The sequence below is a fragment of the Apostichopus japonicus genome, chromosome 6 (genome assembly GCF_037975245.1).
Source record: "Apostichopus japonicus isolate 1M-3 chromosome 6, ASM3797524v1, whole genome shotgun sequence".
NCBI classification, from domain to species: domain Eukaryota; kingdom Metazoa; phylum Echinodermata; class Holothuroidea; order Aspidochirotida; family Stichopodidae; genus Apostichopus; species Apostichopus japonicus.
In genome coordinates this window covers 15132501-15158062 of record NC_092566.1, presented here as the reverse complement: position 1 = coordinate 15158062, position 25562 = coordinate 15132501, and the positions used below count along the sequence as shown (strand labels likewise).

Sequence of the window (25562 nt, the reverse complement as noted above, 5' to 3'; positions counted from 1 at the left end):
TATACTCTGCAAGTTGGCAGTAAAATTTAAAAAAAAAAACGGGAAAAACCGGTTCCTATTTAAATGCCAAGCTATAAAATACCTAAAAGTGTTGTGTCCATCAGGAAGTGCTGTATTGACTCCTTGAAGGAATGTTTATGCGTGGCTTGATACGCAAACTTTGGGATGAGATCTGCAACTCAATAGACTGCCTACTTGTTTTCAGTTTTGAACTGTTGACCCTTTTAACGTAAATCTAAGCGCTAATAAAATATGTACATTTATCTTCTTAGTTTTCTTATTCGTTTCACACCTAATTATGAATATTTGTATTGTATACTGGAATTAAAAAATAAAATAGCATAAGAACCGTCAACTGACCCATCGCTCCGTGATCTCTCTATTTCACCAAATAAAAAAAAAATAAAAAATTCAAACTGAATAATAATACAAAATACCATTAATAATAATATTAATAATAATGATAAGATATCATATCAACATATCATAACCATACATTTTATTTAAAGATTTGAAAAACAAATATGCAACTTTATACGTAAGCTAATCAACAAGTGACAGCTCTCTATGGTTTCACCCCAGGTCGAGTACTTTGCTAGTATAAAACACTAGTTTTGTAAAAACGTATGGAAAGATTATTAAAAAACTCGGTAATCGTTTTCTATAAAAAGAATTCTCGGATACCGTTGCTCGGTAGTTCGGATCCTTAAAAGGCAGTTCTCGGACACTCGGGACCATAAAGTACTCGGAAGAACTCGGTACTCGGCTAAAAGTACTTGATTGACTGACTATACAGCACCATGGTAATATCTTCCTTCAACCATGGTAGCAATAATAGATTCCCGTCACCGCTTTCATCCCAACATAAGTTATGTGCATTTACAGGTATACGGAATCATGCACGTCGGAAGCAACTATATTTTCTGGGTTATTTAACTTTCCGCATTCTCTCGGATATTTTACAACATGTTGTAAAACAAACTTGAAATTTCTAACTTTATAGCGTAATACAGTGGTTGTTCTCTCAGTGTAAATGTGCGTGTATGCGGGACGGTATGATCGTCGCGCATCCGGTACATCCCTGGGCTTGGCACTTGTGTTCCTAACATGACGTCATCGTTGTCTTGTTTTGAAATCGCATATTTTCAGAGGTCTGTTTTCGGATGCGATTATTTAAACGTTAATTTCTAATTAGTCCTTGATGTCTTGAAGGTGATGAGGATAGCTTTGAACATAGATTTTCTCATAGATTCAGAGGAAGTTATTCTCGATTAGTTGGATTTTTCATGTCATGGCCTCTTTAAGTTTGATTTTGTTAGTTTAGTCGAGTTCTAACAGGGTAATAAATGCATCTGTTGTCGTGACTTCCTTGTATCGAGTTGTTAGCTTAATACCGAGATGGATACATGCAACCTCTGCTTTGGGTTTATCTTCAAAACCCAAAACGTGAGCTGTCCCGATGATTCTGTAATGTAAAAAAAAAATCGATATCTGGTCAAAGGAAAGAAGTAAATGATTCAAACAAATATTGCATGATTTTATTTGAGTGTGAATATATATGTTATGGTCTAAATATGACTTTTATACATTTCTTTGCACCAACGTCAATAACACATTCCACAATGCAACTTTCTTGGCCTTTATAAACACAATCAAAACATTGGACAGCTTCTTTAAAGCATTCTGATAGAGAAAAAAAAACTGCTCGGAAGTTCCTTGAAAATATTTTGTATTGTAGACAGATATAGTTTCTAAGTCTAATATGTTGAATATCGCATGGAAACAGAGGTAAATGGTTCACACAATTAATGTTTGGTAGAAAGTTAACCAACATTACACCACGAAATTAACTAAACGTATAGTAAACACAACCCCCCCCCCCACCCCACCCCCACATTTTAATTCCTTTAGAAGGGATAACAACAACTAAAACGACTGATGTTAGTCAAGCGTCTTACAATGTCAGGGTCCACGTGTCATTCTGGAAATTGCGCTTGTACAGCTGGTACTATGGAAACGGCAGACTATCCTAACTGCAAATCTAGTATGTATGTGTATGTGTATTGCATGTACAAAGTAGGTCACTCTGTTACGTCAGGGAGATGTTCCCTGGTTTTTACCTTCTGATAAGTTCGCATCCGGCAAATCCGACAGTTTCACGGATCAAGGACATACACTCACTGTTGTCTAGCCAGGCTGACATCCCATAAAAGTAATATTCAACTGTAAAGAGAGACAGACAAAATTGAACAGTATTACGTTTTAATCGTAAACTGAGGGCGTTTCAACTATGATTAATAATTACAACTAGATTGTGCGCATTGAAGGTCTGTTTTATAAAGAATTTTTATACAACCTTTATGCACATTTTATACAATATTGTTGTTTGTAAAACGTTGTAAACGTACGGTAAGTAACATACATGCTATCATGTTAAGGTGACTTGTTCAAGCTGGACAAAGGCGTCGGATCCTGTAGGGGGGGGGGGGGGGGGTCGGGTCAAGCCAATGGCAAGAATGTTATATCTATGTAAAAATCTTATAGACCGACTTTTAATTAAGAAAAAAAAGACATTTTGTTATTAAGAAAAAAAGACATAAATAATCTTAACCCAAAGAAAAAGTGTTGGAGGGAATGCACAGTGGATTCATTTTGTCACGACTTTCAGAGATAACTTTGTGGTTCCCCCCCCCCCCCACCACCATCTTCGGTCACTAAAATTAAAGAGCCAAGTGACATTGTCTTTCGAAGGTTGTGCCCCTTTACTCAATTTAATTATTTTCCGCCGTCTCTTAATTCTGGATGGAACACGTATATTAAATTTCAAAAGTTTGATTGCAATGCTGTTCTTTTGGCAAAGATATAAAACAAAACAAATCATTTTCATACTTGTCTCCAAAATAACCATTTTGACGGTATTATGAAATCCAACAGCATCTTCTTGTGGGTAACATCGATGTGCGTGGTAGGAGAAAAGATAATTTGCTAGTAACATCCCGATATCAAATCCCGCTGGGCCGATGAATGCGAACTCTGGATCAATGATCTGCAAGATTTGATGAAAATTTCAGGAGCAAAACAGGGGGAGTGGGGAAGCAAAAAATGGAAATAATCCCCCACAAGACAAAACGGTGATAAACAATATAGAAAACAATAAAAATATTTTAACAATCAGGAACTTTGTGTGAAAAGATAAATTTTCTGTATCACGTGATCAACATTGTTATCTTTCCCTTCGTTAGTATAATGAGAATAAATCAATCAATTAACCAAATTAAAATAAGAGCACGGAGATAAATAAACCCAACCTGACACCAAAGTGACAGATCGATTAAGCGTCATGTTAGTTTGCATTTATATTACGTATGTAGGTTTTATATATATATATATATATATATATATATATATATATATATATATATATATATATATATATGTATATATATATATATATATATATATATATATTTATATATATATATATAATATATATATAGCCTACATAAGTAATATAAATATATATATATATATGTTGTTGTTGTTAAGGGTTAAAGAACTTTGACCTAGCATACTGTACTATGGATACAAAGCTTCGTATCGCGGAACCCATACACGTGCATAGAATTATATAGTTTAATCATGTTAAAAGCTGTGACGACCATTGGACACAAAACAATATGAATTGCTTCTGCATATTTCCTTTCTCCTTACTTTCTTTTCTTTTTCTTTTCTGTTTTGTTGTTGTTGTTGTTGTATTCAGTATTAATATGTCTTGCTAGTTTGTACATGGATTTACCTTAGCATGTTGCCCTTTAGTCATTACAGAACCCGTATGTAGATCACCATGTAATAAACAATCTTGTTGGTTTAGGAACTTTTCCCGGAGTTCATTCACGTTTTGAAGTAGAAGTTTATTCTCATAAATCAATGGATGGAGACCTTTGACCTCTTCTGACGATCTATTGGTCGGATCGTCCTGTTTCCATGGTTTCGTGAAAAAGTACTGATCGGTTAGATCTACCATTTCGTCATTCCTGAAAAAAAAGTTTTATAGTAGCTTTATATAAAAAAGAATATGCGATATCGTCTTGAAAAGTATAGTGTTGATCTTCTCAAGATGGAAACTTGCAAATTTTACACACATAATGGTGCAGAGATAGGAGGTAGGCGGGGGGAGGGGGGGGGGGTTAAGGTTGCGGGGAGGTATCGCAGATTGCATGGGGAAAGCCGTCCCCCTTGTGCCCCGTCATCGCTACTCGGACCGGCTTGCAGTCGTTCTTATAAATTACGGCTTAAACAGATTACAGGATAATATTGCTTAGTTTCCTGGCCCATGGCTCTGATGACGTGTACGAGTATATAAAGTTTGAGCGACCTCGTCACAATTATGATTAAAGGGGAAATATTAACATACACTTTGACTTACTTGAAATCATTGATCATATCGGTAAAAGCTTCGCTTGAAAGTCTCTTTCTATGACTGTTTTTGTGTAATTTCAGGGTAAAGTCGGCGATATCTCGTATTGTTCCCATCTCTAAGACTCCTTTCAATACTTCTCTTCTCATATCGTTGTAGCCTACCAAGTCTTCCATTATAACTGGTATATAGGAAAGGCAATGCAATGAAGCATGTTTTTTTTTTATAACATTCGACAGTGAGTGTAATTGAAAAGGAAAGTGCATTAGAAAATATTGTTTTTGTTTGTGCATTGATTTTTTTAAATGTTGTTGTTATTGTTGCTATCGGTGTTGTTCTATGATGATGATGACGGTGAAGATGACGATGACGACGACGATAGCGATGACGATGACGATGGCGGTGACGATGACGATGATCATGATCATCATGATCATGATGATCATGATGATCATGCTTATTATTATTACTATTATTAGTATTAATATTATTTTGTTGGGCTTTGTCTGTAACAATGTACAAATATCGTTAAAGGTGTGTGTACACTGTTTGATCATAATGTTGCACAGTTGTAACGTAATAATTGGGCTTATGTATTAAGACAAGGCCCCTGTATCTAAAATAGTCTCTGTACTACACACCAGCGGTCCGCCAACGTTTAGGCTATTAGTATCTTCCACGATGAAGACTAATCCACGATCCACCAGACCCCCCCCCCCAACCCTACCCTGGATGAAAGCTATAGCTTAGACAATGAACTTAATGTGAATTAAATCAATAACCAGGGGAAGCTCCGTAAACTGGTCCGAGTAAATTTCCGAAATCTGAGTAACATTCCGCTACCCAACAAGCCCGCAAGATTTCATCAAACCCACTTTTCGGTCACGTCTTTATTTAGTATTGCGGACCGTCTCTGTACATTATATGAATAAACTAAACTCACGTAGACATTCACTTTGATGGCAATACAACGGATGAGGAACCAATCCTGGGCATAGTTCATGAAATTTCCCCAAAGCTCTGAATTCGAGTTGATTTCTTGCGGTGTTTAGAGGATATTCAGGTCCAAGACACTGACAAAAAAAAAGCATGGAAAACATATCAAGTCTGGATGGATTGTCTCTGGGACACGTTATCATTGACCAGGGGTAATGTTAGGAATCTGTTTTGAACAAAACAGAGGCCCCTATAATTTTTTTATTAACACTTCTGTGTGCAGCTGTGTGGGTCATGTCAGTTAGTTTGGTGGATATGTTTGTTGGTCTATGCGTGAGTGTTATCTGTAGATTGATTAGGTTTATCTGTTATCAATAAATTCATGATGTTACACTGAGGTGGATATGATATAACAAAGAGCTGTAAAGGACAATTATGTTCTAGATTAAATAGTTGTATATACACATTGATATACCATATGACATTGTGTTGCTGTACTAATCATTTTGCTCTGAGTTTTGTTCCTTTCTACCCCTCAGGTGGCCTATATATTGGCTCATACCTAGGTCACCCGATTTCCAGGGGTAACAGTAATATAACGTCTGTAAAGCGCTTTGAGACTTATCGCTGGTATTAAGCGCTATATAAAAAGCAAAGATTGTTATTATTATTCTTTCTATAGTCATGGATAATTATTTATAGTCTGGTTTATTCATTTCTATTGACTAGTAACTGTTGGTGTCTTTCAAAATTCGCTTAACATTTCTTCTGTTATTGTTTAGTCATTTTCTAGTCTAGAAAGTCATCTCTCGTCATTTCTAGTTATGTCTAGTCAAGACTATAGTCATATCTAGTCATTGTTACTAGTCAGTTTTAGTCACTCCCAAATAATTTTAGTCACCCTTAGTCTATTTTTATCTCAATCTTTTTGATCGTAATTTCTAAACATTTCTATTATCACCTGACTCTCATTTCTATTCTACTCAGTCATCTTTAGTCATCTTCTTTGATTTAATTTGCTCCTCTTGATAGGCATTTGATTTATTTGTCACGACTTATTTTCTGTTAATTCTTTCTGTTTTATCTAGTCAAGCAAGTCATATGTTATTTGTGTAGACGTCTACATTGATGCCTAAAATCTATTCATTCGTATCAATTTTTAAAACAAAACAATGTAGAATTATTCAGGCCCCCCCCCCCTTGAGCATATTTTTTTGGTACATTTTCATGATATCGCTAGTAATTTCAAATATAAAATGCTTAGATGCAACTTGCAAGGCCTGGGAAGTGCCGTTTCCAGCGATCTGGGAGGCATTTTCGGCCAAAATTTTCTTGTACACTTCGCGCCAACTTATAGTGGCGCTATACGCTTACATAGTTTCCAATGCCGAATCTACGGCTCTGATAATTTGCCCACAAGTTCGCCCCTCCCTAAGCGCATTCCTCGCTATACGCGCCTGTTATTAGTTAAAGTCATACTTATTAGTATGTAGTCATTTTTATCTTATCGTCATCATTTCATTTAAACATCATTTTCTACCTGTGTCACGTGATAAAAATGGTGTGACTATTCCCGAGTCCCTTACAATACTGTATGTTTATGAAATCAAACTCATAATACCGCTCGATCAATAAATGACCATTATGTAAAATCGGATAACCTTCACAACGGTGTATACTCCCATTCGCACGATGCATTGTGGTGTATTTTTGACTCCATTTTAGAGTGGATGAAAAGTTGGCATCACAAACTAAATATTTGAAGGGCTAATTTCCCCCGGGTGCGGGGGGGGGATTATATACGGTAGTTTTTTTTTCTAGTTTTCGGTTTCATTTTATATTGTTTGACTCACCTATACTGTTGTCATTCATAATATTCCATATAAATATACTTGGCCTTTAAACTGTGTTTCTAACGCTAATACTACACTATACTCTCCTCCCATATATCATGGTTCAAATACTTGCACCGACAGAATGAACAGCTAAGTATGAACAGTATGAGCTTCAACTAGTACATAGGCGGAACAAGAATGTTATAAAGAAGGGAGTGTGACCCTGGGGTCGTTGAAGCCGCCTCCGATATATGTGAGTGTTGGGTTGCTCACTCCCATTCCCCCTCCCCCCCCCCTCTCCACTCCAACCCCCTTAGACGACAAATGGTGCACTCTGTGGCAAATTGATAAATTAGGGCTTTAAGTAGATCTATAAGCAATTCGGATATGCTAATAACTATACTTTTGATTTTTTTCATGTGAGATTGAAAGAACGCACCCCCTCCCTCTCCACCCCCCCCCCCGGCCGGTTCTATAATAGAATCATGAAATTCATATTGCGCATACTGTCAGTACAAGTGCTGTAAAGCGGAACTTGTAAGATCAGTTCATACAAATTTGTACCACTGGGGGAAAAAACCTATAGCAATAACGCCTATACATTAATTTAACGTAACACGCGGTATATCGATAACTGCATAAACTCACCTTAACAAAAGGAGGAGCATATTTCAGAATCACCGACTTGGACAAGTCTGATTTGCTACTTATGCGAATGACGTCATTTAAGTTTCCATCTCCCACTTCTGTAATATCTAGCTCGTCGTCATGCAAAAACTGCAAGATTATGTAAATAATTGAAAAAAGAGGGTAACAGGGAGTGGTTGAGACAATTATTCATTAATGAGTACTGGATCCTTTCATTCTGTATAGCATAATACTTTACTGGCAGTTGAATCCATGTCTGTGTAACAACAAATATATAAAACAATAAAATAATGCCTAACGGTATATATGCCTAACGTATTAAACCTATCGCGACACATCCCTTGCGGTAATACCGTCAAGGTCACAGTATTCTTGATGTTAATATTTTAGTTTTATTTTCGTTCCTTTGGCATTGTGAGCCACACAATCGGACGTCAACTATGTGTACCTCATACAAACAATACAGGTGTCATATAACTATGCACACACACTCCAATTTGACAGGTTTCTATTCCAGTATAGCTTATGTATAGGCACTAAAGGCACGGCGTACTGCAGGTTATGATTATAATATAATACTCACCTGCAAATTGTCCGGTAAATCATTCAATGCTTTTAGTCTCTCTTGAAGTCTGAAGCAATCCATGGCTAATTTCTACAGACGCTTTATACTCGCTTTCCGACAGTTCAAAATGCATTAGTATACCGTTAGCAGAATATATATCAAGTTAGTATAGGCTATAGTATAGGCTTACTACATAAACACAGCTGGGCTATTTGTTTAAAAACGCGATGAAATTTTGTGCACAGCGAGGACGTATATATACGTGTTGGAAGGCATAACACCATATCGGATTTGCACACTATAGTAGCCCACGTATACCTGCACAGCAGCTATATAGAAACTACAGTGTGCTACGGAACCGTGGGCCAACCGTTCGATATATGCAAACAACAAGTGCGGGCATACAGTAGGTTTGTTGACCTACCTCATTAAAACAACAAATCAGCATGTACACATTTTTGACTGGGGTTCCAAAAGTCAATTAGATAATCTTATCTAATTTGATTTCTACCTTTCATACTAATATATACAGCTAATTGCCTTCAGTGTTGCGCAATAGGTATAGGCCTATACATAAATTACTGTTACTGAGGACTTCAACTAACAAACAGAGTGAATTAAATAGCTTCGTGAAAGCAAAAGTTCTATAGTTCACATGACCAATGCCTCATTTCCGTTACCAAACCCAACTTTTGTTATATAAAGTTAAGTTAGGAAGTGAAGGTCACCAATTTAAGCGCGCTAAAACTTCAGAACCAGTGGATATTGTAGCGCCCCAAACGGGGTTATAACTTGCCGAGCGGCCGTGGGTTCGATAGGGCCGCTGTCGGCCACCCTATGTCAGGATGAATGTGGGGCAACTACAAGTTGAGACAACCTGAACCAATAAACACACGAACAAATGAATTGCTTTTTAAGCTTCTAATACATTTAATACAAAAACCTTTGCCCTCTCCACTTGGGCAGGTGTCTATAAAAAAAAAACCAAATTAAATAATACAGGAGGTCAACGCAGTGACCTCCAAAAATAAGGTTGTAAGGTGATAAATTAGGACCAATATTCAGTTAATCCACATAAATTCCAGCTTATAATTTACATAAATGATAACGATACGTACCTGTGAAGTCCGTGGCCAAACGTATAATTTCGAGTCCTAAATCTACAATACGTAGGCGTTGCCTCGGGGAAAATTCAACCCGAATTAAGGTCACCCCCGCGCCACAAATATAAGAATTACCCCGCAGGGTGCGGCGATAATATCGACCGTGCTCCCAACCTTTTAGTAAATTTAGATGTAATAATTTAAAGGGATTCTGACAAACGGGGAAATACGCCTACAATATTATAAGAAATAGGACTCGGACTTGCCTAAACTATAAAAAGAACATTTAACTTACTTAACGAACTGACCAACGGACCTCACTAGGCAGCAGCAAACACCAAAAAATGGAACACACTCTTAGAACCCAAAATAGCAAGTGCCCTAACTTAACACAAAAACTTAGTCGAAACATTGGAACTTCGTGTGGCTCGACATTCCACATAGCTACGGAGGGACCAGACTATTGTCACGAGAGCTGGACAGCTGAAAGGGAGACGGAAACAAAAGGTATAAATTAGCATATGAAACTACAACAATTCACTTTACATATAAAAAGATATTAGATAAAACAGACCCCCAGAGAACAATAAAACAATACACACAAACAGGACAACTACTCCAGCAGTAATGCCACCTATGTACGGAGGCGTTTACGTGACGCTCCCCTGGGCGTCACACCACCCCCACCCTAATGATTATGACTCGAGTCTACAACAGGAAATTACAATGGAAATTACAATAGGTAGTTCCCAATGAAATGCCCAAACATACAACACTCGTGCCGTCCCAACCAAATGTATTTAATATGCCAAACACCCGCAGAACAATGAACCTGCGCACAATCCACAGTTCTGCATCCAAACCGGTTACTAACGATTAACAAGCAATTACATTTCCTTTAAATATTAGTATGGTGATCAGTCACGCTAATATTGGACATAATCACTTAACCACACCGGAGGTCGACGTCTTCGTCCTGTAGGTCCTATATTACCTAGCGAGGCCGCCTCCTCACAATCATTATCATAATGTTGATCGCTCCTAGCCTCTACTTCGCTCGATATATCTCTGTCACAACTTTCCCCTTCAGCCCTATCCCCAGTAGTCGCATATGAAGTATTTTCTTCGTGAAACATCTCCCGCAGCCCGGAACTCGTGCATAATGCGTCCGGCTCAAGATACCGCTTCAGTCTGTCGATGTGAACTACTTTCCGCCTCCCTGTAATGGAGTTTTTTACCCGGTACAAAGAGTCTGATAATGTATTAACAACCACGTGAGGACCATTCCATCTCAGCTGTAGTTTTGGAGATCTACCTTTGGTCTTATAGTTAATTGCCATCCATACCTTATCACCCATCTTAAGTGGAGTTGTCTTTGAACAAATGTGTGCATCATAGTTCCTTTTCTGCCGAGCTTGTGACAGTGAGGTTCTTTCTCGAACAACCCGATATGCTTTGTTGCAGCGGTCCTTGAAATTAGCCACATACTCCGGAACGTTCGTGTCTGGGTTCGATTCTGCTTCTGGGGATCCAATCATAAGTTCGATGGGTAGTGTTGTTTCCCGTCCCAGCATCAGGAAGTTTGGCGTAAATCTAGTGGTTTCCTGCAAACTTGAACGATAAGCCATTAATAATATGGGGATATGCACATCCCAGTCTCTTTGATTCTCATGCACATATACGCTTATCATCTGTTCCAACGTCCTGTTGAATCTCTCTACTAACCCATCAGACTGAGGTCGATATGCAGTCGTTCTAGTTTTATGAATTCCTAGACATTTACATAATTCACCAAATAATTCAGATTCAAAATTTGAACCTTGGTCAGAATGTATGATCTGTGGTACCCCAAATCTAGCAATGAAATTAGTAACCAATTCTGAGGCCACAGTTTTGGTCTCTTGATTAGGAATGGGATAAGCCTCCGTCCACTTAGTAAAGTAGTCGGCAACTACTAATATATACTTGTTGCCGTTGTAAGTCTCAGGTAAAGGACCTAGAACATCAATCGCTACACGTTGCATTGGCTCTCCCGCCTTCACTATTTCCATAGGGGCTTTACTACGAGGAGTAGGGGGTTTCCGACGGGAACATAACTCACATCTACGACACCAGTCCTCGATGTCCCTTCTCATAGAATACCAATAACACCTTGCTCGTACTTTGGCCCTAGTTTTGTTTTGACCCAAATGACCACCAGTGGGGGAATTATGCAGCTCGTAAAGTATATCACTTCTCAAATTCTGGGGCACCACCAATAAGTAACTATTCTGCTCCCCAGAGTCTGAAACCCATAACCTGTAGAGTACCCCTTCCCTAACATGGAATAAATTCCACTGATACCAATAGGCTTTAACTTCCCTACTCATCCCGCTAACCTTCTCCCATCCAGGCCGGGGAACACCAGCTTCCTTCCAGTGCAAAATGACCCCAATATCCGGGTCATCGCTCTGATACTGTCGCAGTTGGGCCTTACTACAACATCCCACCCAATTACTATCGGCAGTTACGAGATTACACCTAAGGGGACCATTACCAACTACCTCTGTGGTAAGCTCGTTCTTCAAAGTAGGTGAACTAAATTCCACTCTAGATAATGCATCGGCATTACCGTGTACTCTACCAGGTCTCGTCTCTATCTCAAAATCATAAGTATTTAATACTTCGATCCACCTGGCCACTTGACCCTGAGGGGATTTGAAGTTATAGAGTCATCTCAAAGATCCGTGGTCTGTTCTAAGGTGCAACTTGTTACCATAAAGATAGGGACGAAAGTATTTTAAAAACGTAACAACCGCAAGGAGCTCTTTCCTAGTTACATCATACTTCGTTTCGCTGTTACTCAATGTCCTACTAGCATATGCTACAGGGTGCTCCTCGCCATTAATCATTTGCGAGAGAACAGCTCCCACCGCCCGGTCACTGGCATCAGTGTCTAGTATGAACATATAATCAAAATTTGGATAAGCCAAAATGGGGGCAGATACCAATTTAGACTTCAGGAGCTGAAACCGTTCCTCACAATGATCAGTCCAAACAAATTTCTCTCCTTTTCGGGTAAGTGCGTGAAGGGGATTTGCTATCTCTGCAAAATGACCCACAAATTTCCTATAATAGGAACACAGACCAAGGAAACCCCGTAGTTGCTTGACATTGGTCGGAGTAGGCCAATTGGCCACCACCCCAACTTTTTCTGGGTCCGCTTCTACCCCCTGGTTAGATACCACAAATCCCAAATAATTCACCTTCCTCCTAATCAACTCACACTTAGATGGCTTCAGCCTCAGTCCAGCCTCCCGTAGCCTTGTCATAACCTCATTAAGTCGACTCATATGCTCCTCTAAGGTCCTAGCATAAATAATAATATCATCAATGTAAATTAAGCAAGTTCTCCAATGTAACCCTCGTAAGACCTGCTCCATCAATCTTTGAAATGTCCCCGGGGCATTGCATAACCCAAATGGCATGACATTAAATTCATACAGACCGGTTCCCATAGAAAATGCGGTTTTCACTTTGTCCACATTCTCCATCTCTACCTGCCAGTACCCACTTCTTAGATCTAGGGTCGAGAACCACTGAGATCCAGAGAGAGCATCCAAACTGTCATCTATTCTAGGTAAGGGAAATGCATCTTTGTTAGTGACATTATTAAGTTTACGATAATCAATACAAAATCGTATCGACCCATCTTTCTTTTTCACCAGAACAACCGGGGAAGCCCATGCACTGTTAGAGGGACTTATTACCCCCTCCTCCAACATCTTGTCTACTTCAGCCTGAGCTTGAACTCTTTGATGGAAGGGCATTCGCCGAGGAGCCTGACGAATTGGGCGGGCATCACCCGTTGCTATACTATGCTTAACGATACCTGTTCTGCCGAGGGGTTCGCCCTTACATGAGAAAACATCCCTATTTGCCTCCAAAAATTTCCAAAGGACTGTTTTATCCTTAGCATCCAACTGTTCCCCACTACGACTGTACAATTCTTCTAAATCTGGAGGGAGACCACCAGATGTATTAACAGATGAAGTCTCTCCCCCTATTACCTCATTGACCTCTCTGACCATCGCCACAACAGTACCTTTGGTAATCGTAAGAGGACTGCTGGTGAGATTAAGAATCCTTAAGGGTACTACATCCTTAGAGGTATCTACCAAAACTCGACCAATTAGGACATTGGGCCTTTCAGCAAAGCTCTGACCAATCTCCACTATACCATTTCCATTCAACTTATGAATCAGCCCTTTTGCAACAATGTTCCCTTCTACCACTATTTCCCTTTCTGCCGGGATGGTGATTGAATCAGCCAAAGATACCCCTAGAGTAAGACTCGGAATGTTCACATTCAATGGCACCGAACAATGACCAGTACCCACATACAACGTAGGATTATCACCCATTTGTAATTGACAAGAATTCAGATTTAAAAAATCCATACCCAACAAACCAGTGGTAGCAATATCAGCAATAACGACAGGCATCTTAGTTACTAAACTACCCACCTTTAAATTCAATTGACATTCACCTTTAACCTGTAGGGGCGCTCCATCTACCCCCGTCATAATGGAATCTACTACTCTGAGCGAACAATTAGGTCCTTCCAACCCAAGTTGATTCCATACATGTTCACTCAAAATGGTGAAGTCGGAGCCGGTGTCTAACAAGAAAGGAACACTGGTATCATTTAACAATACATCTACATATAACCTCCCTCTTTCACTCTTTCCAATTTGTTGGATCTCTTTACCATCAGCTGAGAGGCGATCCTCCTGCTCAACTGTGTTTAGTTTCCCATGTTTTTTGTGGACAATTTCTGCTAATGTGCCCCCACTGTCTACAATACCAGCACTGATATGGTTCTGGTTGTCTAGGACTCGGAACAAATGCCGTACCTGTAGGAGCAGGTGGGCCACCCGCAGGAACATGGGCAGGACTAGACCAGGTTTCCATAAATTTTGTCATTCGTTCACTGAGTTCCTGCAACCGGCCCATCTGCGACTCTATTTTACTAATTCTAAGGGCAAAATCCTCCTGTCCCGTGGTATCTACTGTAAACACTGCCTTCTTTTGCCTAATTACACCCTCTGCACGATCTATAGCCTCAATTTCTAAGGCTAGATTGAGTGCTTCTGGCAAGGTTTTAGGAGCTCCCCTTCGAACAGCAATTCTAATATCACGATCACGAAGGGCAGAAATGAAATAATCCATTGCTAGCTCATCTTGAGCATGACGATTAACATTAGGGTAAGCATCTATAACATCCCTACGTATTGACGAGCAGAGTGATGTCAACGACTCCCCCTCTGCAGCCACCCTGTTTTTCAAAGTTGCCTTCCTTACACTAATTAATGCATGTGGTTCAAAATGCTGATTAAAGGCTCTTACTATTACATCGAAGTCTCGTTTATCTGAAAGCGACAAATCAACATAGACCTCATGTGCCTGCCCCTTCAGCCTAGCTCCCAAAAACCTCGCCTTCTCCCCATTACTCCAGCCATTAATATCTGCACACGACAAAAAATGCTGTAAATAATCTTTCCATTTACCCTGCCCATCAAATACATCTGGCAGAATAATTGGTTTCCGAAAAGCACGAGCTACCCTCTCTGAAGGAACATTACCACCAACGGCCGATTTCGCCACCCGTTCCTTTGGACTGCTTTCATGTGAGGTAGGCTCCACCTTTACCCTAACCGTTCGTTCCTTTTCAAGATCTGACTTATATATATCAAATAAATGTCTCCTTACCTCTGCTTCACGCTCCATCTGCTCTATTTCAGCCGCCAGCTCCGTGAACTCAAGGATATCGTCCGTTCCTCCAGTAGCCATGTGGAAAGGTACACTAACAATAACTACTAAAAAGAATTCAGTATTTAATTACTTTGCTCAAAAAGATAATATCAATAATACATCCCACTTCTGACACCAAAATGTAGCGCCCCAAACGGGGTTATAACTTGCCGAGCGGCCGTGGGTTCGATAGGGCCGCTGTCGGCCACCCTATGTCAGGATGAATGTGGGGCAACTACAAGTTGAGACAACCTGAACCAATAAACACACGAACAAATGAATTGCTTTTTAAGCTTCTAATACATTTAATACAAAAACCTTTGCCCTCTCCACTTGGGCAGGTGTCTATAAAAAAAAAACCAAATTAAATAATACAGGAGGTCAACGCAGTGACCTCCAAAAATAAGGTTGTAAGGTGATAAATTAGGACCAATATTCAGTTAATCCACATAAATTCCAGCTTATAATTTACATAAATGATAACGATACGTACCTGTGAAGTCCGTGGCCAAACGTATAATTTCGAGTCCTAAATCTACAATACGTAGGCGTTGCCTCGGGGAAAATTCAACCCGAATTAAGGTCACCCCCGCGCCACAAATATAAGAATTACCCCGCAGGGTGCGGCGATAATATCGACCGTGCTCCCAACCTTTTAGTAAATTTAGATGTAATAATTTAAAGGGATTCTGACAAACGGGGAAATACGCCTACAATATTATAAGAAATAGGACTCGGACTTGCCTAAACTATAAAAAGAACATTTAACTTACTTAACGAACTGACCAACGGACCTCACTAGGCAGCAGCAAACACCAAAAAATGGAACACACTCTTAGAACCCAAAATAGCAAGTGCCCTAACTTAACACAAAAACTTAGTCGAAACATTGGAACTTCGTGTGGCTCGACATTCCACATAGCTACGGAGGGACCAGACTATTGTCACGAGAGCTGGACAGCTGAAAGGGAGACGGAAACAAAAGGTATAAATTAGCATATGAAACTACAACAATTCACTTTACATATAAAAAGATATTAGATAAAACAGACCCCCAGAGAACAATAAAACAATACACACAAACAGGACAACTACTCCAGCAGTAATGCCACCTATGTACGGAGGCGTTTACGTGACGCTCCCCTGGGCGTCACACCATGGAACTGTAACCATTGAACCATGGCATCTCTGTCAGGACAATACCTATATACGGAGGCAGATCGAAGATTGAAAAAAAAAGGGATCGAGGGTTGTCCTGGGGTCATTCACCGATGTAGAGGGTCTGGGGGGGTAGGGGTTTTACCCCAAAAGCGTAGATTTTAAACGTGAAATTATGCATTCTGCAGAATGTTTAGGCTATAAAGTTGTTCTATAATTTCTCAAATGTACAAGCAACTTGATAGGTTGTGGCATGAAGGTAAAAACTGTTTTTACCTCCATGGTTGTGGTAACCACTATTTTTTAATTTTTCTTCGGTGCGGTTGGAATTGGGGGGGTGGTAAACCCCCACCCACCCACCCACCCACCCTCAGACCCTACGTCTGTTCCCGGCATCACTGTACTACATGCACTCCATGATAAACTTGCACAACCATTTCAGCCAACCCACATGTCCATAGCTTGATGATAATACTTCAAGTTTTATAAATGTCGATACACTCTTCCTCTGACACCACAATTCACAATTGAAGAACGTCTCAAGTTAATTCTGATAGAATAAAATGTTCTAATGTACGAATGTTTCGTATCGTTAGGTTACGAACCGTATATCAGTGTCCACTAAATGATTTTCCTGGTCTAATTATCCATGGATGAGGGGTGTTTATGTGGGGGTGGGGAAACTTGGGAGGGGGTTTAAAAGCAACAATTAAGTAGCTGAGAGATACTCTCAAGAATCATGTATTAAATCAATTGATTTTTAACCCCCCCCCCCCCCTTAAGAGAATAATAATAATTCCGATGTATCCACACTCCACTTGTGGTATGGTACCGGACCTACAGCGCCGCTGGTCAGAATCTTCATTGACCGTATATATATACGATACTCCATGGTATTGTGTTTTCGGCATAACTCAATACAGTCATTATCAATGAGTCACAATGACGTCATGAAGCTGAATATTCGACGTTCGACGCAGGACATGGACTATATATCGTGATATTACAATATAGCAGGTGCCAATGTCTTGGCCCAATTCCCCTGGAGTGATTGCTCTTATATATTCAAAGCAATTGCACTGGCCAATTTTGTAAAATTCGGGTCACGTGGATTTCCCACAACTCCAGTAAAAGTCACATCCGTAGTGTCACTCGAATTTTGCCCCCTTTGCCCCTTTTTCAACATTGCACATGGGGCGGAATTTAAGCATTGCAATCCTGGTTTGAGCTCTCGTTTCCGTTCATTTCGCAAACCGATGATTTCCTTCTCTTTTTGGGTGCATTCACCGAAAACCTACCTTACTTATGTCTTTGGCCTGCCATTTGAGACAATATGTTATCAGAAGTAATTCGAAGAGGTACATTCAAACAAAACGCCATCTATTCAGAAAAAACTTTGAATTGGTACCATATTACAGGTAGAGTAGTGTACTGTTGAGATTGGGGCGGCGGAGGTGGGGCTGAGGGGTGAGGGTAACGGTGAGGGTTTTCTATCTTGGAAAAGGTAACTTAACACTTACCGGAGGTTCCAAGGCGTGGGTATTAAAGAACGCACGCAGACACGAGTTTCTTAATCAAGAGCCAGGGTGACATTGTCTCCTGTATATTAGGTCAGAGTTACAATACAACGGAATGTGTATTAATTAGCATATTATGCATAGAACTTTCTATTACGTAATTAGGCTGGCAGAGATATATTTAAGGTACAGTATATCTGTTCTTGCATATATATATCAAGGGTGAGGGTGGGGTGAGGGGTGCTCCGGCAAGATAAGTGAGGATATGTCATCATAAAGGAGAAAGGTGAAAAGGAACTCCAGACATAGATAATAATTGGAATAGTGCCATGCAATATAGGTATAAGACTCTGTCTAAGAAAATGAATAAGAATAATATAGCGAGATCTACGTCAAAGTTTAACAGTGGGTATATGTCTCTGACTTATATATGTGTGTATCTTTCTTTTTAATGGGTTCTAAACTAATCAAAAAGTCCGTAATTTAAACATCTATTACATTTAGCGGGAGCAGGAGTGAACTCTCTATGACTCAACGTGTTGTTGAACGTTGAGTGGAGGTTGGAAAGTACATGGGCTAACTGGAATGTTTACTTTAAGTCGTGCGAAAGGGATAGTTATACCAGGGAGCTGCTACTCTAGCAGCTCCCTTGTTATACAACATGTCCATGTATCAACTATATATGGCACTGGTTTCATCATGTTATGCGGTTACAGTTACTGGTTACGGTGGTGCACTGACATCGGTTATTGAGGCAGGGAGTTCCATGTCGGTGGCGATGCCCCCCCCCCTCCCCCCAAAAAACAGGTTTGCAATTACGGAGTTTTCAGCCAATCAGATTGCTCGTGACGTCAGCATCAGTAATGATCGCTTGGAAATTGGAAGACATACACTGAATCAGAAGAATTATAAGAGTCCACGGGGCTAGAAATGTCAAAACATGAATGAGTTTATTGACGTCTCTGAAACATGCATGATGCTTAAGCTGAACAGATAAATATGTTTGTTGTTGATTGACCCGCCGTGACACTTAGTAACGGGCATAGGCGTACGGGACCATTTCAGTTTGGGGGGGGCAGAACTTTTTGTGCCCGAAAGTTCCCGTGACACTATCTAAGCGGAGCGCCACCATCGGTTGGCGCGTAGCGTACAAGAAAATTTTTGGCACACAATGCCTCTCAGATTGCCGGAAACGGCACTTCTGAGGCCTTGCAAGTTGCATCTAAACATTCTTTATTTTATAATCTCACGTTTTAGAAATTTACACTTCCCCAAAAATTTGGTAAATAAGAAGAAGAAAAAATGGTAACATCACTTTGAAGGGGAAAAATGGGACAGTATATTTTTTAAGCTCCTATTTTAGTTACCTTATTTATTATTTTAACACAGTACTCAGCTACCTCCAGAAAAACATACATTGTTCAACGACACGTAGGCGGGATAATGTCGCTGTGTCGGGTGAGACTGCAATTTGTCTCACAAAAAAGTATAAAATATAACAAAGAATATGATATACCTGTACTTGTAGGCACCCCCCACCATCCATGAAAAAGAAAATGTTTCTTATATACACTCATGTCGGGGATGTCCAGGTCAAGGGCGGCGGAAGCACTTTTAATCTGGGGGGGGGCACCGACATCAAAGGGCACTTTGCAGAAATTCGATTGGAATGATACAGCCTTACATTTAGTACCCTTTATAACTCTTATTGTCATATCTTATTTGTGTATACACATCACTCCATCAACGCCCCCCCCCCCCTAATGCGGAGCGTACTAGAAAATTTTTGGTTTTACAAACCCCTCAGATGGCCGGAAACGGCCCTTCCCGAGTGTTCATTTCTGGTTCCCTGACCTCTTGCTAACTTGAGGCACCTCAATTTTTATGTAGAAAAAAGGCACATTTTTAACCTGAGGAAAAGTGGGGGGGGGGGCACGTCCCCCTGAGCCCCCCCGGTTCCGCCGCCCTTGGTCCAGGTATACAATTGTCTAGTTAGAAAAAAATTGATCGTGCAAAAAGCGTGGTAGCCCAGATGAACTGCGCTTACGGTGGTGTTACACAGAAATATTCAGGCATCATATAATCATGGAATTGTCGGGCAAAAATTTGAAAAAGATTCGGGCAAGCTACTGCATATTTTTATATATATATATATATATATATATATATATATATATATATATATTTCCAGAGGACAAGAAATTCGGGCAAAAGTCCTGAAAAATTCGGGCAGCCTAAGAGGAGAAAAATATATATATATATATTTTTTTTTTCTCCTCTTAAGCTGCCCGAATTTTTCAGGACTTTTGCCCGAATTTCTTGTCCTCTGGAAATTTGGGGGGGGCAGTTTGCCCCCCTGCCCCCCCGCCTCGTACGCCTATGGTAACGGGGTTTCCTTCCAAAGGCCCTAACTTTACTTTTAATGCTCGGATCACATGTTGACCTTTCTTATGATACATACGCTATACATTCCACTGGGTTAGTGTTAACGTTATCCAAGATTCGTGAGCCGTTCTATTGAAATCGGAATTCGTTTCGTGGAATGGGTACACTAAAATCAACTTCACGACGTGAGTTCACGAGTCTTGAATGAATATATGCAAAACATGACAGCAGCAATAGTTTCAATCGGTACAGTACGTGAGTGAATTGCGCGACAATATATAGGATCAGTCGTTTGGTAGTTTGGTTTTCGTGCCCAGGTTTTTTCCTGGGTGACTTTTTCTTAAAAAGTAGGACTCTTTTGGCTAAGATCATGTGTAGTAAGTATCTGTTACCTTTCGAGAGGAATGGTGATGCACACCCGACGATGATCACACAGTCACAGTCCCGATGCAAGGGGACTGGGCTTGAGGGCGAATCAGTCGTTCGGTAGTTTGGTTTTGGTGCCCAGGTTCTTTCCTGGGCGCTTTTAAAAAATATATATATTAGGACTCTAGTTCTAGGCCTTTCGACTAAGATCATGTGTAGTATCTGTTCCCTTTCGAGGGGAATCGTGATACACACCCGACGATGATCACACAGTCTCGATGCAAGGGGATTGGGGTTGAGAGCGGATCAGTCGTTCGGTAGTTTGGATTTTCGTGCCCAGGTTCTTTCCTGGGTGACTTTTCTTAAAAAGTATTAGGACTCTAGTTAGTCTGAAGTTTCCTGTCTAAATCTTGGAAAATGGTACGCGAATAACAAACGTTTAATTTACACAACTTTTATGTCGAATTATATTTATCTCCATTGGTCTAAATCATATATACAGGAAACTATTGAATAAACACCGTATACATACAGAACGGGTATATCTTTATTGCAACGTTAGGGGATAGCGGTAATTTTTCCAGTTATCATCATAGGTGGGTTTTTTTTTTTTGGCTTATATGTTGAAGACTAAATAACATACTGATGGCTATTCCATTGTGGGGGGGGGGGGGGGTGAACCCATATTCCATTGTGAGGGGGGGGGGTGAACCCATATGCTAAGCTTTCACTTCTCTAAACGACTGATCCATATTTCAAAATTTAAACGGTCATGGTGGGTGAAGTTTTAAGTGTCATGATAGACCAAGCCATCAGCTATAACATGGTGCGTATAGGGCCGCACGCTAGATAAGAAAGTAACGAAAAGTTCTCTGCTCTAGCGACCTGTGAAAAAGTGACTGGCAGTTGTGATCCTTTGGACCAAAATTTGGAGTCAACTCTTGTGGGTACCTGGATATTAAGGGCGAGGGTCCTGGTTCAATGAACCGGCTGTACCGACTATATTACCATGCGCCTCTGCATGGATTAACGAGAACTTGACATTAAAGGCATTGAAGACTCGCCCCAAACCGCGTGCGGCCATCTGAAAAAGTTAACTTTCTGTTGCTTGCAAGTGACGTTTTGTTCGTGTCGCTACAAAATGCAGACAGTAATGAAACGTGATACCTTACATGTTATCTTTAGCTGGACCTGATATGTCCATCGTTGTATCGTTTGTATACTGTGCTGTGGGTATATTGACCGCAGCTGTATGTACTGACTGTACACTAGTGTCTAATTACCGACGGTAGCAAGCTGTGTGTGTACTTTCTGGGATCGAAGGTGGTGTTTAACACTTCTGTTACACCTCTTCGAAACTAGGTCAAAATTTCGGCATTAGACGTTTCTTTTTGCGCGAGTCTTCACACCCTTTAATAACAGAGCCGTATATACGGCTCTGATTAATAACAGAGCCGTTTATTTAGAGCTCTGATTAATAAGAGAAGAATGCGCCCTCTTTATTTTTAATTGTCTAGTGCCTGCTGTGTAACTTTGATTGACAAATCACACAGTGAACAATGCCAACGGGTCGACTATAACCAAGTTTGGAATGGTGAAAAACTATATGCGCCTGTATTCCGTGCCTGACTGATTCTGTTGTTATATCCTACTTGAAGACAAACCAGCTACTCTGACCAGGGAGTTGTTATGCTCTGACTGTACAAATTTGAAAAGCCGATATAAAAAAAATTCCCGTAGAATAAGTCTATACCAGTACACGGAATTAGTGCTATACATCATTATATAGCCTAAGTATTTATTTCTTTTGGGTTTTTGGACCTTGATTTTGAACGAGCTGTTTGAACAGGTGAAAGAAGAAACCAGACCGAGAGATGAGGAGTCATATATAATCATCTTTTTACAAACTGCTTGCTTTGAGTCAGTCATTTTTTTTTTCATTTTCATTGGAAACTTACAGAAATGGCTGTTATTCTTGGATCAAACGTTAGTGAACTGAGAACGGTGTTATGCTTTTTACTGGTGTTCACGGTAGTAGTAACGACGATATTATCAATGGATGCCATGTTAGATCTGACCAACTCGAAAGGCTTTGCCAGTAAAGTTAGACACGTAGTAGAAAGCAAAGAACTTGAAACAAGAGAAATAATTGTACAAGAGGAAGCATGTGGAAGTTCCAAAGACTGCCATCAGAATCGAACAGAAATAGAGCATTTAATACAACAAGAGCAGCTGACAATGCTTGAAACAGGTTTGGTTTCCTTTCCGTTTGTCTGTTGCTTTTATTATCTTACTCATTTTGTTGTTGAGGGGGGGGGGGGGGTGAGTGGCATGGTAGCTGGAGAACAATGAGGCACAGATCAAACCCATATGTGGCTATAGGAGCGGGGGTTGGAGAAGATATGGGACGAATGTGAAGGCTATAAAGGGTAGGCCAAAAAAGAGCGTAACGATCATGCGATAAAATGACAAATAGAAAATATATATAGAACAATAAAACAATGGAATTTTACAACGCCAATATGTTATCAATTTGCTTTCCAAAATACACATATGCAAATGTAAGTATAAACCGGTGTCTGGATCAATTGAAGTTACAACTATGCCGCTTTTCGGCCTCTTGGTTAAGATCATGTGTAGTATCTGTTCCCATTCAAGGGGAATCGTGATATACACACCAGACGATGATCACACAGTCACAGTCCCGATGCAAGGGGACTGGGGTTGAGAGCGGATCAGTCGTTCGGTTGTTTGGTTGTTCGTGCCCAGGTTCTTTCCTGGGTGACTTTTCTTAAAAAAAAAAGTATAACTACCGCCTCCCGGCCCTCTCGGCCCTCTCGGCCTCTCGGCCCTCTCGGCCCTCTCGGCCTCTCGGCCCTCTCGGCCCTCTCGGCCTCTCGGCCTCTCGGCTAATATCATGTGTATAGCATTATGCTCCTCTGATTGTAGGGGATTCGTGATACAGATCGATGAACACATAGACAGTCTCGTTGCAAAGGGTGAGGGGTGGGGGGGGGGTTAAGAGCGGATCACTCGTTCGGATGTTTGGGTTTTTCGTACCCAGGGTCTGTCTTGGGGTGAACTTTTCTTAAAAAAGTATATACTACAGATAATTGAGGGTATGAAAGGGGTAATAGAAGTTATCTTTTTTAAGTACAAACACATCTAGTTCCCTGGACTGATTTACTATGTAGGCTAGCATATATAGGCTAGCATAAAAGATTATTCAGGACGGCGCAGAACCTCCTTGGTGCTAGCACTGGGAGCTGCTACTTAGAGATTGACTATATTATATATAGGCATCGCCTTCCAGTATAAGGAGATGGACAGCTCATTTGAAAGACACAGTAGGCCTATATAAAATATATAACCCTGTGGACACTGTATGGCTCGAATCCACTTCAAGCGCTTTTCCCCCTTTCGCCATTTCAGTTTGCATTAAATAACAGATTATCTGCATGTATGTATAGCTGTTGTGTGCATGTGTGTACATACGCTTAGTCAATTCACGGACTCTGTACATATTTCGTGGGTGAAGTACAAATAAACCAAATGGCCAAAAACAACATGAGAGAAACGAATCGAAGAGGCTTAGTCAAAGACTATATACCGGTACCATCACTCAACGCCCTCATATATTTGTACGGTATACAATGTCTATGTACTGATAATTAACCGGCTATCGTTGGTTTGTCGATTACAGCTCCTTGATCCAACATTGACAAAATTGTAAACAGTGCGTGCAGTGCAGGCCACTAAACATTGGAGGTCTCAACTTCTTTGCTATAGGCCTACCCTTCCCGCGCTATCATCTTACACCACGTTATAGACCCCCACCCAACCACGACAATAGCTAGATGTACAATTTTTAATATATTATAGATTAATACAAGCATATACAAACAATGAAGTATGTGGTAAACAAACACTCTGTCGAATCCTTTTGTTATGAGAATCTAGAATAGATAGACCCGCATATTTTACCAATGAAATGCCGTCAATCATGATTTTATTGTGGACTCACAGTTCAAATTTGTGTTGTTACATGTGTTTATCAAAAGTCAATATAGTATAGCGTCAATCGATTCGAATCACCACAGTATAGGGCCTGGCTATATAATGAAAGCATTTCATGCAATTGAAACCACCTTGGTACGCAATTTGAAGATTTCATGGAAAGAATTAGGCCTATGGCAATTGAACAGTTAATTTTGTTATATCAAGTGAAACCGCAGTGGTAAGCAATTTGAAGCTGGATTATATATAGAAAGATGTATAGCAATTGAACAGTTCATTTTTTTTCTTTTCATATTCAGCCCAATTGACCCACAGACGTTAGAGTTGCTTGCACATATATATATAGGCCCTATATATAGAAAATCTTCAAACTGCTTCAAACTGATATAGATAAGTATATCGATAGTCCTGTATTTAATACATTTTATTTGTTTTTCTTTCTTTTCCCACCTCTTCTTCATCTTCTTCACCTTCAGACATTCAAATTCCAGAGTCTCATTCAAGAAATATAACTTCAGCAGAGAAAAATTTAAAGATGGTGACACATGAAAAGGTACAACCCACAATACTAAAGCTTTTTAAAGCTGGAATTTTTGTTTAGCCTTTCTCCCCCCCCCCTTATCTTAAGGTCTCATTCCGGCAGGGTGGGGGCAGGGTGGGGGCAAGGTGGGGTTGCCAGGTCTTGAGCAGCCTCCCAGTAGTTAAGTATTTTAAGTTTCCCACGCAGTTTTTAAAGCTTTCATTCAGTGTGTATATTGCTTGTCTTCTTACCCTTACCAATGTATCAATATTTAATAGTCTTTGGTTTTTGTTTTTTGAAAT

General features: G+C 40.1%; 2 protein-coding genes across 3 annotated transcripts in view; one reads left to right on the top strand and one right to left on the bottom strand.

The window, feature by feature from the left end:
- Nucleotides 1-482: 482 nt before the first annotated feature.
- Nucleotides 483-8955, bottom strand: LOC139969094 (methylthioribose kinase-like). Its single transcript, XM_071973873.1, has 8 exons — nt 8420-8955; nt 7837-7965; nt 5361-5490; nt 4427-4598; nt 3797-4034; nt 2890-3046; nt 2121-2223; nt 483-1465 (listed from the first exon to the last, which is right to left on the bottom strand). The coding sequence occupies exons 1-8, from the start codon at nt 8480-8482 to the stop codon at nt 1321-1323; spliced, it is 1137 nt and encodes a 378-aa protein (XP_071829974.1). The 5' UTR covers nt 8483-8955; the 3' UTR covers nt 483-1320.
- Nucleotides 5850-25562, top strand: part of LOC139969091 (carbohydrate sulfotransferase 11-like) — a 24450-nt gene continuing 4737 nt past the window's right edge. Inside the window, exons 1-3 of one of the 2 annotated variants that reach the window (XM_071973869.1) lie at nt 5850-5892; nt 22684-22974; nt 25217-25293. In XM_071973869.1, coding sequence (XP_071829970.1) covers nt 22686-22974; nt 25217-25293 — 366 coding nt within the window. In that variant the 5' untranslated portion in view covers nt 5850-5892; nt 22684-22685. Of the gene's footprint in view, nt 5893-22255; nt 22975-25216; nt 25294-25562 lie in introns of those variants that run through there. The other variant, XM_071973868.1, reaches the window with a different exon arrangement.